The following is a 13,721-nucleotide window of genomic DNA, read 5'->3' as shown; positions in this document are numbered from 1 at the left end:
GGGTTTAATAGCGGTGATGCTTTGACTGGGAGTCCCAGTTATTCTAACTGCAGACTGGTCACTTTGCCTTAAGCCTAGCTGTCCCCCTGTGGCAAAGAGCCTGGGCGTGCGGTGGGTCAGCTTAAGGTCCTGGCACCAAAGACAGGATTCTCTAACAACTTTTGGATGGGGCACAACAGAGCCTGGCGCCTGGAACCGACTGTTTTGATCCATTGATGTTTATTTCACCGCTTTCCCCTTCGACAGTCACAGGCCCTACGTTTCTCCATCTGCATGATAGGAGCATTACGCTTTCCAGCCCAGCCTCTTCGCAGTTCAGGTCCAAGCAGCGGGCCCAGGTTGGAGACTAAGGAGATCAAAGGTCCCAGCACCCAGAAGAGCCGGGGACAGCGAGGGCGCCAAGGGAGGAGGGAGGGAAGGACTGGAAGGGCGGCTGCTCCGCAGGGGATGCGCGTCAGAGACCCCAGCCACACTCCAGGCCCGCCCCTTGACGAGCGCCGCCCCGCCCCGCCAGCCTTTCGCCTCTAAAGCGCCCAGCGCGAGTCTCCCGCTGCCGCACTTTCACTCTCGGTCCACCTCGGTGTCCTCTTGCTGTCCAGCCCTGCAGCCTCCGGCGCGCCCTCCCGCCCACGCCATGGACGCCAAGGTCGTCGCCGTGCTGGTCCTGGTGCTGGCCGCTATCTGCATCAGTGACGGTAAGTGCAATCCGCGCCCGGGCCCGGGAAGGGCTGGAAGCTCTGTGCCGTGGCTCCTCCAGGTTCGCGGTTCTTCTGCCCGCGCCAGAGTCGCAGAGAAAGAACTCGTTTGGCTCCGCTGACCACGAGCGAACTTGAGGCAGCCACTTTACAGGGCACACTCCCTCCGGGTGCCCTTTCCCGTGTCGCACGTGTCGCACCGAGGTTTTGTGCTCTGCGAAGCGCCGCAGTAGGACCTAGAGGGCTGTAGGAGAGGACCGGCAGGGTTGTTGGGCAAGCGTGGGGCCAGCGTGGAATGGAAGCGTGGGCGGTGGTGTCCTGGGTTGCGGGCCCGAGAGCGCGCCAGCTGCACTCAGCTAGTGTCCACCCGCGCCCAGATGTTTCCAGAGGCAAAGGGTAGCGCGGTCCCAGGGCTTACGGTGAGGGAGATTGGTTCGGTTGATGCGTGTGTAAGCAAACTCTTGATGGCTGGTCAAGTAGCCCAAAGTGCTTGGCTTGGCTATAGATACGGTGCAGCTGAGTTTTGTCCCCTCCGAGCGGAGCGGGTCCTCTTACAGCATCCTTGAGGGGCTCGGGGCCAGGCGTGGCGCAGCTCTTGAACTCGCGCCACCAGCCAGGGGAGCGCTTCTGCACAGTTCGTTGGTCCGTAGCGACGCGGACCTGAGCACGCGTCTCTTCGGGACCCCTTTTCTTCTTCCCAGGGTCACTAGACAAAGGAGCAGCAGTCACCCAAACCATGCACACCTCTCCCCAACCCCCAAACACACCTGCAGATGGGCGCTTTTGTAGCCAGCCCCGGGAGCCCCCTGCTCTGCAATGGGAGCTGCAGCGGAGTTCAGTCTCCCAGACCCAGGGTGGTGTCCCGTTTCACTGGGAAAACGCTTTCATTTTGTTTTCTTTTTTTGACACTGAAGAGAAAACTCTCTGCGCTGTTACAGGACACCGCTGCTGTAAAACAAAACAAACCATTGCCTCCGAACACACAAAACAAAACCCTACCTAGTCGAACCCCTGCCTTCCTCAGCTGCGATGTTTCCTGGAGAGAACTGAGGGACTCTTGGTGAGGCTGAGAACTGTATGGGGTTCAAGTTCACCAGAGCGTCGGTCTAGTTTCTCACCCCGTGAACAACGAAATCCCAGTAGCGGTGAAACCTGTGTTCTGTTGAGTATGGTTGGAAAGGCTGTAAATGCTTAGTCGGATGGAAATGTTCTCTAAAAGCATAGTGAGTTGTGATCGGAGTAGTGAAAAACACAAATGAAAAGCAATTTAGCTGGTTGTTTTTTTCCCTGTTAATGAGAACGTTTAGGAGCCTGCAACTTCCCACTGGCCGCATTATCCCGTCATGGAGCACGTTGATTTGGGCATTAATAACTGCATGAGCTAGTGAAGTTGCAAGTGTCACAGTTGGAAAGTTGGGTATGAGACCGGAATGCAGGAACCCAGGTACTCGAGGCTAGAGTGCACTTTCCAGAGTAAATGGGAATGCCTCACCCTCGGGCACGTTCTGACCCTTGGAAGAGTCAGATTGTTCACCTCTCTACAATCCAGTGTCTCGGTCGGACCCTGTTCTCTAGGCAGGATCTATTGCGTTGCCCAAATGGACTGTTTTCTTATCTCATAGCATGTGTGCCCTCTGATCCTTCACAGCCCCTAAGTTGCAGCATGGCTAACCTTGCTACGGTTCCTCTTTGCCCATCAGCAGATCCAACTCAGCGGCCAGACCCTAGGCATCCTAGGCTTCCCTGGTCAAACCCTGGGCAGGAGACCATGTTAGAGTGGGATGCACTCTGGCTCTCAAGCCTTGCAAGCTCTCTCGGTCCCAAGTCCAGGGTGGCAGCAGAGCTGATCTGGACTTTGGCCTGTACATGAAGTCAGCTTTTTCTTTGCTTTTCTGTCTAAACGCACTGCCCTTCCCAGGCCACACCATCCCTCAACTAAATAACACCTGCAGGAAAAGATAAGCCCATCACAGATGAGATTTGACCCACTTCTGCTGCTGCTTCCTAAAGGTGCAGAACTTCAGAATACCCACAAGTCTCCTGGAACTCTAAATAAGCAAACTTAAAATCCCCGGACTAACTATTCTCAGACATACTTTTAAGCTTTGGTGAAAAGATCCATAAATTCAAACATTTGGGGATATTAAGCAGAGCTAGGATAAAACCTTGGGGGGGGAGGTAGCTATGAATCTGGCCACGGGGCTTGCAATTCTAGACTTAAAGGGTGGGTCTTAAGAAGAGTTCCAAAGGAGCCCCTTGCTAATTTACACTAATGAGTGTCAATTATGGCATTTTGCAAATTGGTGAATTGGCAAACAAAGCTGGTAATAGGATCCAGGAGGCCTAGGCATCCAGGTACTGACCATAAAAGCCACATTTGACTCCAGCTTTTGGGAAAAGCTGGATAGAAGGTAAATCCAGGGCCTCCCCTCTGGATTCTTTTGTGATTTCCAGGGCTCAGGGTGAGTGGGAGGGGGGAAAGTGCAGGTGGTAGATGGCATCCCCCCTCCAACTTCAGGCTGAAGCCAGAGGAAAGAGGAGGGAGCCCAGAACCTCCTTCACTTTCCCCAAGTCCTTTTGTCCCTTGTCCCACAGAAGCTGAGCCCAGTCAGATTTAAGTGCTCCCTATGAGAGAGGATGGTCTTTGCAAGAATGTATCTGTAACCACTCCTCCATTGCTTCTGATTCTCCACCTACGAGCAGGGCACCATCTTATCTCTCAAATCTCCAGCAGCAGGCAGAGTAATGAGTGGCCTTGTTCTCTCTCCACACCCTTAGGTAAGCCTGTCAGCCTGAGCTACAGATGCCCGTGCCGGTTCTTCGAGAGCCACGTCTCCAGATCCAACGTCAAACATCTGAAAATCCTCAACACTCCAAACTGTGCCCTTCAGATTGTGTAAGTCTTAGCCATCCTCCTCCAAAGATGAGCACAATATAGAAAGCCTCAGACTTGGCATATTTTAGTGGCAGCTGCTACCACCATGAGGACACTGATAGGCCATCAGACATGAGTTTCAAAGGCTACTTTTGTTCCTAGAATCCTGTTGCACTCAGTGGTTCTCCAAGCTGCTTCTTGCAGCACACTGGGCTGCCTCTTCACAGAAGGAGCCATAGACTTGCCTGGGGTCAGCCCTCAACTAGGGACACTTGTGTCTGTCCTGTTAGTTTCAAGACTCTGGTGTCCCAAGTTAACCCTTTCTCATACGACTATGAGACCTGGTTTCTGTTGAAGTCAATTCTAATCACTTGCTGAAAGGTCAACATTTTAAGATCTCTTTGTTTTCGAATCTTTCGTTTTGCTGGCCGGTGATGGCAGCTGCTAACATTTGATTTAAATTCAGGCGGAAAATAAGAAAATCCCAAAGCATGTAAATGAGAGATGTAAAGATCTCACTTCGATTACTGGAGACTGTCAGAGATGTGCCCTGTGCTAGTCTGTCTTCCCACACCAGAGGATGCTGAGGGCTCAGTCTCCTAGGAGGGGTTCCCATCCTCAGATGGCTTAACACTAAAATAGACTAAGGACGCTGAAGCTGGGATAAAAGCTGTGCCGTCCAAGGGCTTTCCCTCCCAACATAACTGCTTAGGCTTTCTTTCCTTCAAGTTTCCTTCCCAGCCTTCGCTGGTGCAAGTATGTTAGATACGTACAGCATGCTTCAGCGACCTAGATGATGAATATTTTTTTTACTATTTTGATTAAAATACAATACTCTCTTGAGAAAGGTATTTTAAAGATGGTGAATTTAGTTTTGCCTGGGCAGTGCTGGTTCACTGGCTTGGGAATGGACCTTGAACCCACAGTGCCATATACAACTATTGGGTCTAGGCGAATACTAAATTAATAAACTGCTATACCCAGATGGGCACTTCGTGTTCCCTATTTCAAGTCACACCCCTCCTGCATGACTATTTAATTGATGGACACCTTGCTATAAGAGGGTTACCTGTTCCAAGACACTGAACAGGGATTAGTTTTCCCAGAGACCATCAGTGGCTGGGGAGGAGTGTTCTCAGGATGTGCTGGAATTGTTTAACATCCAGGACTTTAATGGAGAATATCCTGAAGATAAGTTTATCAGTTCGTCTCCCCAGTAGGAAACTTTAGGGATGTGAAGAATATTGAGTCAACTTTCAACAAAGACAAGCCCATGGAGCACGCTGTGACAATTCATCTGTACTATTCTTGCCCTCCTGAACGGTCCCATTCACCTGCATTGGTCCTCCCCTCACTGGACACCTGCAGGCTTCCCCCTGAGCTCCTCTTAAGTTGGTTCTGTGTGCTATCAAGGCAACCCATTGAATTTTAAAGCGGCTTCCGGGACTTTCCTGAAGTTTCCAAGACCTTCCCCATGACGTCACAGCCGTTTTGCCCCTTCCATGTGGCTCTTTGAGCCCCTGTACCCACTCTTCCTCCACATCCTTTGGGTACTTGCTCCTTTAGTGTATTTGTTCTTGGTTTTCCCTTGGCTTTACCCACTTGCCAAGCTTCCTGCTTGTCCTTCAAAGGCCAGAAGCTCAAAGGCCTCCACTGTGGCCTCTCCCCTGCCTCCCCTGGGAAGCATCATTAGCACATTCCTAACTCTTGGAATGGTGGACCCAATACACTTTCAGTGCTATGTCTTCCCTGTAAACCCTGGGCAGCTTTCAAACCCGAGGCTAGGGGTGGGGGCGGCAGCCGGGCCCTTCAGTGAGGACCTTAAGCTGGGCGTGTTGGGTGAGTCCACGCACTGCCCCCCTCCCACCCCGCTGTACAGTGTCTCCTCTTCCGTTCGGCAGGGCAAGGCTGAAGAGCAACAACAGACAAGTGTGCATTGACCCGAAATTAAAGTGGATTCAGGAGTACCTGGAGAAAGCTTTAAACAAGTAAGCACGGCAGCCCAAAGGACTTCCCAGTAGACCCCCCGAGGAAGGCTGACATCCGTGGGAGATGAGAGGGCAGTGGTGGGGAGGAGGGCCTGAACCCTGGCCACGTCGGCCAGTGGGACAGCACTGACCGGGGTCATGCTGAGGTTTGCCAGCACAAAGACACTCCACCACAGCTTATGGTACGATATTGCAGCTTATATTCATCCGTGGCCTCGCCCAGGCACAGTGGAGCTTTTATAACTGGGGTTTTTCTAAGAAACTGTATTACTCTAACCAGTTAGCTTCATCCTCATCCTCCTCATCCTCATCCTCATTTTTAAAAACAGTGATTACTTCAAGGTCTGTATTCAGTTTGCTTTGGAGCTTCTCTTTTCCCAGGGGCCTCTGGGCACAGTTGCAGGTGGTAGCCTTACAGGGAACCCTAGAGAGTAACCTTCCTCCAGAGCTAGCTGGAGGAACACTGCAGGGCTGGTCCTGCAGGGGGCGCCCCTCGACAGATGCCTTGCTGTGAGTCACGCAGCTCAGGGCTGGGCAGAGGCTACTGCCTTTGCCTCCTTTTTCCAGTTCAGTGATTGTACCTGGGTACAAACAGGAGGCTTCCTGTAGACGTTATCCCTGAGGTCTGTGCTCAGAGACCCTTTCCTAGGCGTTCCTGCTCTGTGCTTGCCTCCAAAAGCATGCTTCATCTGGCTTCTGCTTCTCAACTCTGTATCCCGAGCGACCAGTGCTGCATCAGAAGGAAGAGAGGGATTTGGGGTGCTCCCCCCTCTCTTCTCTTTGCTTTCCTCTCACTTGGGCCCTTTGTGAGATTTCTCTTTGGCCTCCTGCAGAATGGAGCCAGCCCCTCCTGGATAATGTGAGAACATGCCTGATTTACCCACAAAAACAGGTCTGAAGAATAGTTATAAACAAAACAAAAGCTGAGAACTCCCTTTGAGGAATTTGATTTTTCTAATTGCCTCTAAGTCCTACATACACCATGGTGGCTCATGGACTCTGAGTTTTTGAATATCAGAGATGAAAAAAAAAATGAATAAGCCAGAATCTTGCCATGAAGTCCCAGTGGGGATTTCGGATTTCAATCAGAAATGGAGACAAGATAACTTGGATACATACTTATGATCACAGATGGCCCTGGTGGTTTTGGTAACTATTTGCAAGGCATTTTTTACATATATTTTTGTGCACTTTTTATGTTTCTTTGGAAAACAAATGTATTTCAGAATATATTTGTAGTCAATTCATATATTTGAAGTTGAGCCATAGTAATGTCAGTAGATACTCTATGATCTTAAACTACTGGCAATTTGTAAAGAAATATATATGACATATAAATGTATTTCAGCTTTCCAATGTCAGCCACAGTGTATTTTTCCACTTGTACTGAAATTGTATCAACTGTGACACTATATGCACTAGCAATAAAATGCTAATTGTTTCATGCTGTAAACCTCCTACTGTATGTGGGAATTTATTTACCTGAAATAAAATCCATTAGTTGCTAGATGGAGTGCATATACATTTCTGAAGATTGCAAAACACAGCCAACTTGTGGATCAGGCACTGTGTCTTGCCCTGCAGTCTCGGGGTGAGCGACACTGTGCGGGTTTGTCTCTCGTGAGCAGGCTGAGTCCGCAAGGAAAGTTTTTGTGTATTTTTTTTAAGCCAATGGAAGTAGAACTCTAGTCTTCTGATGAATAATCCTCGACTCACTAATTCCTCCTCCTCCTCCCTCGGTCCTCCTAACATCCTCATGTAATCCTGACTCAACCCCAGTAATATCAAGCTTTCCTAGTTTCCCATGTAAAAATCCCATGACTCCAGGCCATGTTAATATCAAGCTTTTGTGGGAACAGGTGGCCTCACCCCATAAATCATTAAATACCATTCAGCTTGAATCATTTTAATGTGACAGTCACAAACCAGTTGCTCTAATAAAACTCCGCTAACCATCTCTCTCCCTAGCTCTCTAGAACAATCTCAGTTATCCCTAGGGATGCTCCCCAGCATCCAGAAAAGAGAAGCGGGATCAATCATGCTGCCTTTCCTAGCCTCCCTCTCCTGGAGGGCTGCCTGAGCCTGGGGCCTCCAACCTCCAGTGCTTTGTTTAATTTGAAATGCAGATTTGTAGCTTAGGCAGAGTTCACCTCTGCCTTGAAAAGGAAGGCAGACCCCCGGCTTCCTTCCACACCCTCAGAGATGTGCATTCCTGTAAGATTTGGCCTGGGTGGTTAAGAACCAGGACCGGCCTGGCAAACTGACAGTCACTGTGGGCAGTTCCCGGGGCATAGTGTTAAGGCACCCTGCCTAACTTTTGGGTGGTGGGAAATGTCTAGTTTATTTTTAATAAATTGCTTATGAGCCTCATTTTGCCAAGGGGCCTCCAGGCCTCAAACTGAAGACAGTAAAATTGGCTCATGAGGCAATGCTAACTATTATGTGAATTGAGATACACTCCTATGTGCTGCAATGTGATTAATGGTTCTACTAATTTTATCTAAGGGGGCGCAGAGAAGAAAAAGTGGGGAAAAGAGAAAAGATAGGAAAAAAGAAGCGACAGAAGAAGAGAAAGGCTGCCCAGAAAAGGAAAAACTAGTTACCTGCCTTCCTGCAGATGGACCGCAGTGCATTCTGCTCTGGCGCTTTCTAACACGCCCTTCCCTCTTCAGGGGCAGACCCCACACCCCGGGCAGGTGCTCACACTTGATGGTAAATTCTCCCCTCTTCCCGGGGCAGACCCTCACACCCTGGGCAGGTGCTCAGACTTTCCTGCCCTGGTGGCCACACCAGCTGCTGTATTTATGTGCTTCTTAAGGCTCTGCTCCGCCTGCTAAGCTATGAAGAAAATAGATGTCCAGAGCCTGGGGTGGAGGCTGAGCCCCAGAGGACCTGCTGAGCCTGGCAGCGTTGCCCCGAGCTGAGCCCCTGGCCAGGAGTTCCCAAGGCTCACACCCAAAGTCCACAGTGCTATGAAGGCCAGGGTGGTCTGCTTAGCCAGGAAAGGGCGTAATGCCTTCCCCTCAGCCATATACTGCCCCTTGTGGCCTTCTCAGGACATGAAGTGATTGACTTGCTCTCAGGCCCACCACAAGCTTTTCCAAGTACCTGCAGCCCGGAAAGGAACTTCCGCCCTGCTCCCCTGGCTGTGTGAGCAGCTTTGCCTCCAGCCCAGAAGGGTTTCTGCAGACTGTTGGGTGAGCGGGAGGAATGATGAATTCTCAGAAAACAGATGTGAGCTGCTTCTCAGGGAATCTTTTCTTTGGACAACTCACGTTAGAGTCTTTAAACGGGTCCCTTATGGGGAGGACAGATGTGCTCTGGAACTTATACAGAAGGGCCAGCAGCTTCAGGGACTTTCAGTCTGTCCTTTTGGTCCCAACATCCCTGGGATGGTGTCTTATCTGGGCACAGCTGCCTCAGTCCTAACTCCTGAGAGATGTCTGCCTTCAGTGAATTGGGTTCAAGTTCTGTAACATTCTACTCTCCCACCCCACCCTCACCTGGCAATTTATGTCTGTCCTTTTGCCAGTTTGGATGGGAGGGATAGAGGGCAAAGCTCTGATTTTAGTCGTGTTTTGAAAGAGGATTCTCTGAATTTCTTGACCCTCCTCTTCACCTCGTGTACACATATACATCTTGTACTCCCGACTTCTGGGTATAATGTCCATAATTGGGGCAGAAACAAGAAAGGATCTGAAAATGCAGCAAATGGATTGCAGAGGAAGGCCGCCCAGGGGCCCCATGTGTCACACTCTCCTGGGTCCCTAAGTCCTGTATCCATTGGTGTGCGTCTTATGGTTCTAGCATTGAACAGATGCATCCCTTCATGGTCCTTGTGGGGACATGTCTTGCTAGGGAGCTTCAGGGAAGACCTGTGTTACCAACTGTTACCCTTTATGTGGACAGCTCAGCCAACCATATCCTCTCCTCAGCTCTGAGGGCACCTCTTCAGGCCAAGGGTCACTACCCGTCCTTCTTGTGGTAGCAGCTGCAGTCTGGGATCAGAGTGGCCTCAGCTGGGGCCTTCCTACTATTACTAAAACACTTCTGAAGGACAGATCTGTGCCCAAGCCACAGCTCTGCTTAGGAAGGGATGCCTAGCCCCTCTAGGACTGGGAAGAACTGTTGTCCCCTAGCAACCAAAGGCAAAGCTGAGGCTGCCCTGAGGTAGGAGACCACTTTCAGAAATGCCCATGGACTCTGCCTCCCACCATTCATCTCCAAGTCCTAGAGGAGCTGGCTGCAGAGACTAAGAGAGTAGACCATCCCTTATGAACCACGGCAAGCTCCACTTGTCTTTATGTGGCTCCTGGGAGCCCCTCTGTGCTTAAGTGGCTTATGAAGCCCTTATAATGGGCAACCCCAGCCTGCTGGACAGAGTCACCATGGAAATGCCCAAGAAGCTGATTTCATCTTGTGATTGGTTGACGTAGGATGTGCTCCTGCAAGTTCACAGGCAGATGGGAGGGGTGGTCCCTACAGTGTCCCACACAGATGCCTTCTGGGAGAACATGCAACCTCCTGAGTGCCAAGACCTCTTCTGGTGATGTGGCATCAGCCAAGGGATTTCAAGAAAGAATGAGTTTTTGATGCAAGTTGTGAGATCTGCCTCTTTTCTTGGAGCTCTGAGGCCCGGGGATGTCAGGGGACGCCTTGGCTACTGTTGCTGGGGTGGATACATCGCCTCAACACCAGTGTCCTGGGGTTAAGGCAGTGCGCCTGGTCATGTCCTCCTTGTACCATGCCTCCCATGCCAGTGTTTGTGTGTGCCTTACCCTGTGCTTGCCGTGTTCATCTGTCTCCTCTGCTTCCCATCGCCATCCAGACTCTGAGCATCAGCCCTGGCTGTGCCCTTCCCTGCTTGCCCACTCTCTCCGGCCTCGGAAGGACGACACATGACAGCCAGCTGAAATAAGGAGTAGTGCCCATGGCTCCTGCCAGGCCACGCAGCGTCCCAGGCACGTGGTGGTGAGAATCTGCCTTAATCGTGTCTCCTCTGTTCTTGTCAACAGGAGGTTCAAGATGTGAGAGGCGTGGGTCAGACGCCTGAGGAACTTACAGAAGGAGCCTAGGTCTGAAGTCAGTGTTAGGGAAGGGCCCACAGCCACTTCCTCTGCTCCTGAGCAGGGCTGAAGCCATTTCCAAGGGACTTGCTTTGCACAGTTTGCTGTATTTTCACCATTTGATTATGTAGCAAGATACATGGTGTTTATTTTTCATTTAGTCTGATTGTCCAACGTCATTGGTGACAGGTCGAAGCCACTATATTATTTCCTTTGTTATAGTATCTCTGCCATGGTGGACCTTCTCTGAATAGGGCTCCCCAGGTTTGTCTCTTTGAGCTGAGACAGGAGGCTCACCCCTTTTCTTAATGGGAACTGGGTGTCCCAGCCCCAAGGATTGCAGGGCTCTCCCAAGCTGAGGCAGGACTGTGAGGTCAGGGAAGAGTGAGATCCACCCTCATCCCATGCTCTCCTCCTCATCATTCATCATGCTCATCATTTCCCCTCATCCATCATCCTGTGTCTCCAAGACTGTCTCCGTGACCCTGAACAAGGACTCTGTCAAGATGAAATCTTTTGTTCAAATGGGACAGCAAGAAAGAAAGGAAAAACCCTGTGCACATGTATGTCTTGTTTGAAATATTGTCTGTTCAACCCCCTGCTTTTGTTCAAAGTCCGTGTCCTCATTCATGACCAATGTCTCGTTCATGCACTGTCTCTAACCCAGATGCAAAGGCTGAGTATGAGGAGCTGGCCCTGAGGTCCAGGCTGTGCTCATGGAGGATGCAAACAGCCTTGGTTTCCTCGCTGCTCACACACAGTGTTACTTTGGACAAAGCCAAAGGAAGGAGGTTTGCACCAGCACTTAGCTCTGAGGACTGCTGACCCTCAATATTTCCATAACTGTTACCTTAAAACTATGGAACTGTGGTGTTCTCTTTGCTGGCCTCAAACTCAGCATTCTATTGTGGAATAGCAGTTCTCAATTATTTTCAGTTATTTTTAAAAGTCAGTGAATCAAAGAATCAACCCTACATTGATCTTCCTGGCCATTGGCACTGCTGCCATCCCTTCCCTTACAGGTAGTTTCTGGGCATCTTTGCTATCATGTCCCTTTCCTGCAGCCTAACAGATGGGGTTGATGATGCTGCTTGAAGTGTGGCCCTGGAGATGTTTTGTCCTCCGCATTTTTTATGCAGTCAAGCTCACTAACGCTACCCCTTTGACTAAAGCACAGTTGGAGTCCACAGTTCTTCAAATGAAAAAGATAAACTAGAAGAGGAAGAAGAGAAAGGGGAGGGTTGGCTAGACACCCAAGTCAGACCAAGGAAGTAAGCTACAGTAACAGAATTATCAAAAACAGGTGTTGGAGAGTGAATCATCTGTAGAACTGTTATCTTAGCAGTGTGTATGTGGCGGGGGCATTTCTATAAATAGTCCTTTAAATTGACTTTACAGAAGGAAAATCCACCCAGGAAGATTTCGATCAAATTGGAACAAAAACTGAAATGCTTATGCCAGTTAGGATGTGGGGCATGAGGCCAGCTGCAGCGACGGATCCCCATAGGGATACGGAATTGTCTTGAGCTCCCTTGAAATGAACGTTCAGTGCCCCTGAAGTAGATACCACACTTTTGCAATGTTAGTGAAGCGGCTTTAAGGATGCTGCTTGGAAACCAGTACAAGCCTCCATCTTCACTATAGTTACGGATCCTTTCAGTGTCTCCACAGGAGGAAAAGATGAGGCTAGAACTGTAGGGAGACTTATTTGTGTATGAATTCCTCTGCTAACCATCAGTTTCTGAATGGAGACAGCCTGCCTAAAGCAAATATGCATTTAAATAGTACATTTACATAGGAAAAGTCTTCCCACCTTAATCCCTCATCCCCTCGCTTTCAAAATACAAGCCCAGCCCCTCAGTGAACTGTTGTTGACTGGGGACACCTAGCTGTCCCTGCTGGAACTCATACCTCCCACATCCCATCTTCCCTTGGGCATCAAGAACCTGCCAGGCGGGCGGCCCCTCTATTACAGCCTTTGCATCTGGATAGGGAAAGGGGGTTGGAGACTTAGTCTGCTTTGTGTTGAAACCCAGATTTGTGCCTTGTGTTGTTTACACTGTGCTGCTGGTTCCCGGGGACAGTGGGTCACTAGCAAGGAAGTGCAGCAGGGCCCTCTGCATCATTGCCTGCTCAGCTTTGAGAGGGGTCTCAAGAGCAGAAGGCTGTGTTCCTCCTTGGGACCTGGCCTGGGATCGTAGGCCTCTCCAATGGGTTCTGTGGACCTTCTCATGTGTGGTTTTCTCATCAGTGGTATCACCAGGGACCTCCTCACAGGGGCAAGTCACCCTCCCCCAGGTAATGCATCCTTTTGCAGCTGGGTGAGGACTGGGAGGACTGTTCCTTACACAGCTTCCCTGATCCGTCTTAAGGAAGATGATCTCATTCCTCAAAATGGTCCATAGAAACCTCGAAATCCCCCAGGAGACTCCTGCCATTGCCAAGTTCACAAAACCACCCAGCAGAGTTACTGCCAACCTCGATGGGCTTGCGGTGTCCGAGCAGTGATGGGTTCAGTATTGCATGTGGTGAATACTGTATTTTGTTTCAGTTTTGTCTCCCAGATAATGTGAAAATGGTCCAGGAGAAGGCAGCTTCCTATATGCAGTGTGCTTTTCTTATTCTCGTTTTTAATATATGACAGTTATTTGAGAAGCCATTTCTACTTTGAAGTCGTATCAATGGAAATGATGTATCTTCACCTACAATTTTCCTAATAAAGATCTGTATTCAAATACAGCTGCTAAGAATTTGCAGTGAACGTTACCATGTGGAATTTTCCACACTTGGTTTTGCCCCCTCAAACCTGACTCTGGGGGTCATGCAGTCTTAGCAGAAGAGCTTACAGGTAACAGGCCCTCGTAGTCACAGTCCTTGGTCTAACTGCCAGTACCAGACAATGCCTAAGGGAAAGGTGTTCCCTTTTCTCCAGATGACCCAAATTGCTCCTTAGAGGCCAGCCGGTCTTTCACTGTACAAGCAGTGGCTTAGGGTCAAGTCGCAAGAGTTTGCCTAACAGCTGTCGGGGAGGAAGGCCCACCCTGCACACATAGGTGGTGGTAGAAGTCAGCAGAGGAAGGACTCTGTCCCTGTCACC

At 50.0% G+C, this 13,721-nt stretch overlaps 1 protein-coding gene across 2 annotated transcripts; it reads left to right on the top strand.

The window, feature by feature from the left end:
• Window positions 1-511: 511 nt before the first annotated feature.
• On the top strand, window positions 512-13,363 carry Cxcl12 (C-X-C motif chemokine ligand 12). 2 transcript variants are annotated; one of them, XM_028864047.1, is made up of 4 exons: window positions 512-695; window positions 3,474-3,591; window positions 5,472-5,558; window positions 8,064-13,363. In XM_028864047.1, the coding sequence occupies exons 1-4, from the start codon at window positions 635-637 to the stop codon at window positions 8,155-8,157; spliced, it is 360 nt and encodes a 119-aa protein (XP_028719880.1). In that variant the 5' UTR covers window positions 512-634; the 3' UTR covers window positions 8,158-13,363. The 2 variants fall into 2 exon arrangements, with proteins under 2 accessions (XP_028719880.1, XP_028719881.1); XM_028864048.2 differs by having other exon boundaries at window positions 518-695; window positions 10,574-13,363.
• The last annotated feature ends 358 nt before the right edge of the window (window positions 13,364-13,721 follow it).

The sequence above is a fragment of the Peromyscus leucopus genome, chromosome 3 (assembly GCF_004664715.2).
Source record: "Peromyscus leucopus breed LL Stock chromosome 3, UCI_PerLeu_2.1, whole genome shotgun sequence".
Taxonomy (NCBI): domain Eukaryota; kingdom Metazoa; phylum Chordata; class Mammalia; order Rodentia; family Cricetidae; genus Peromyscus; species Peromyscus leucopus.
This window is presented reverse-complemented; position numbering and strand designations above follow the sequence as displayed.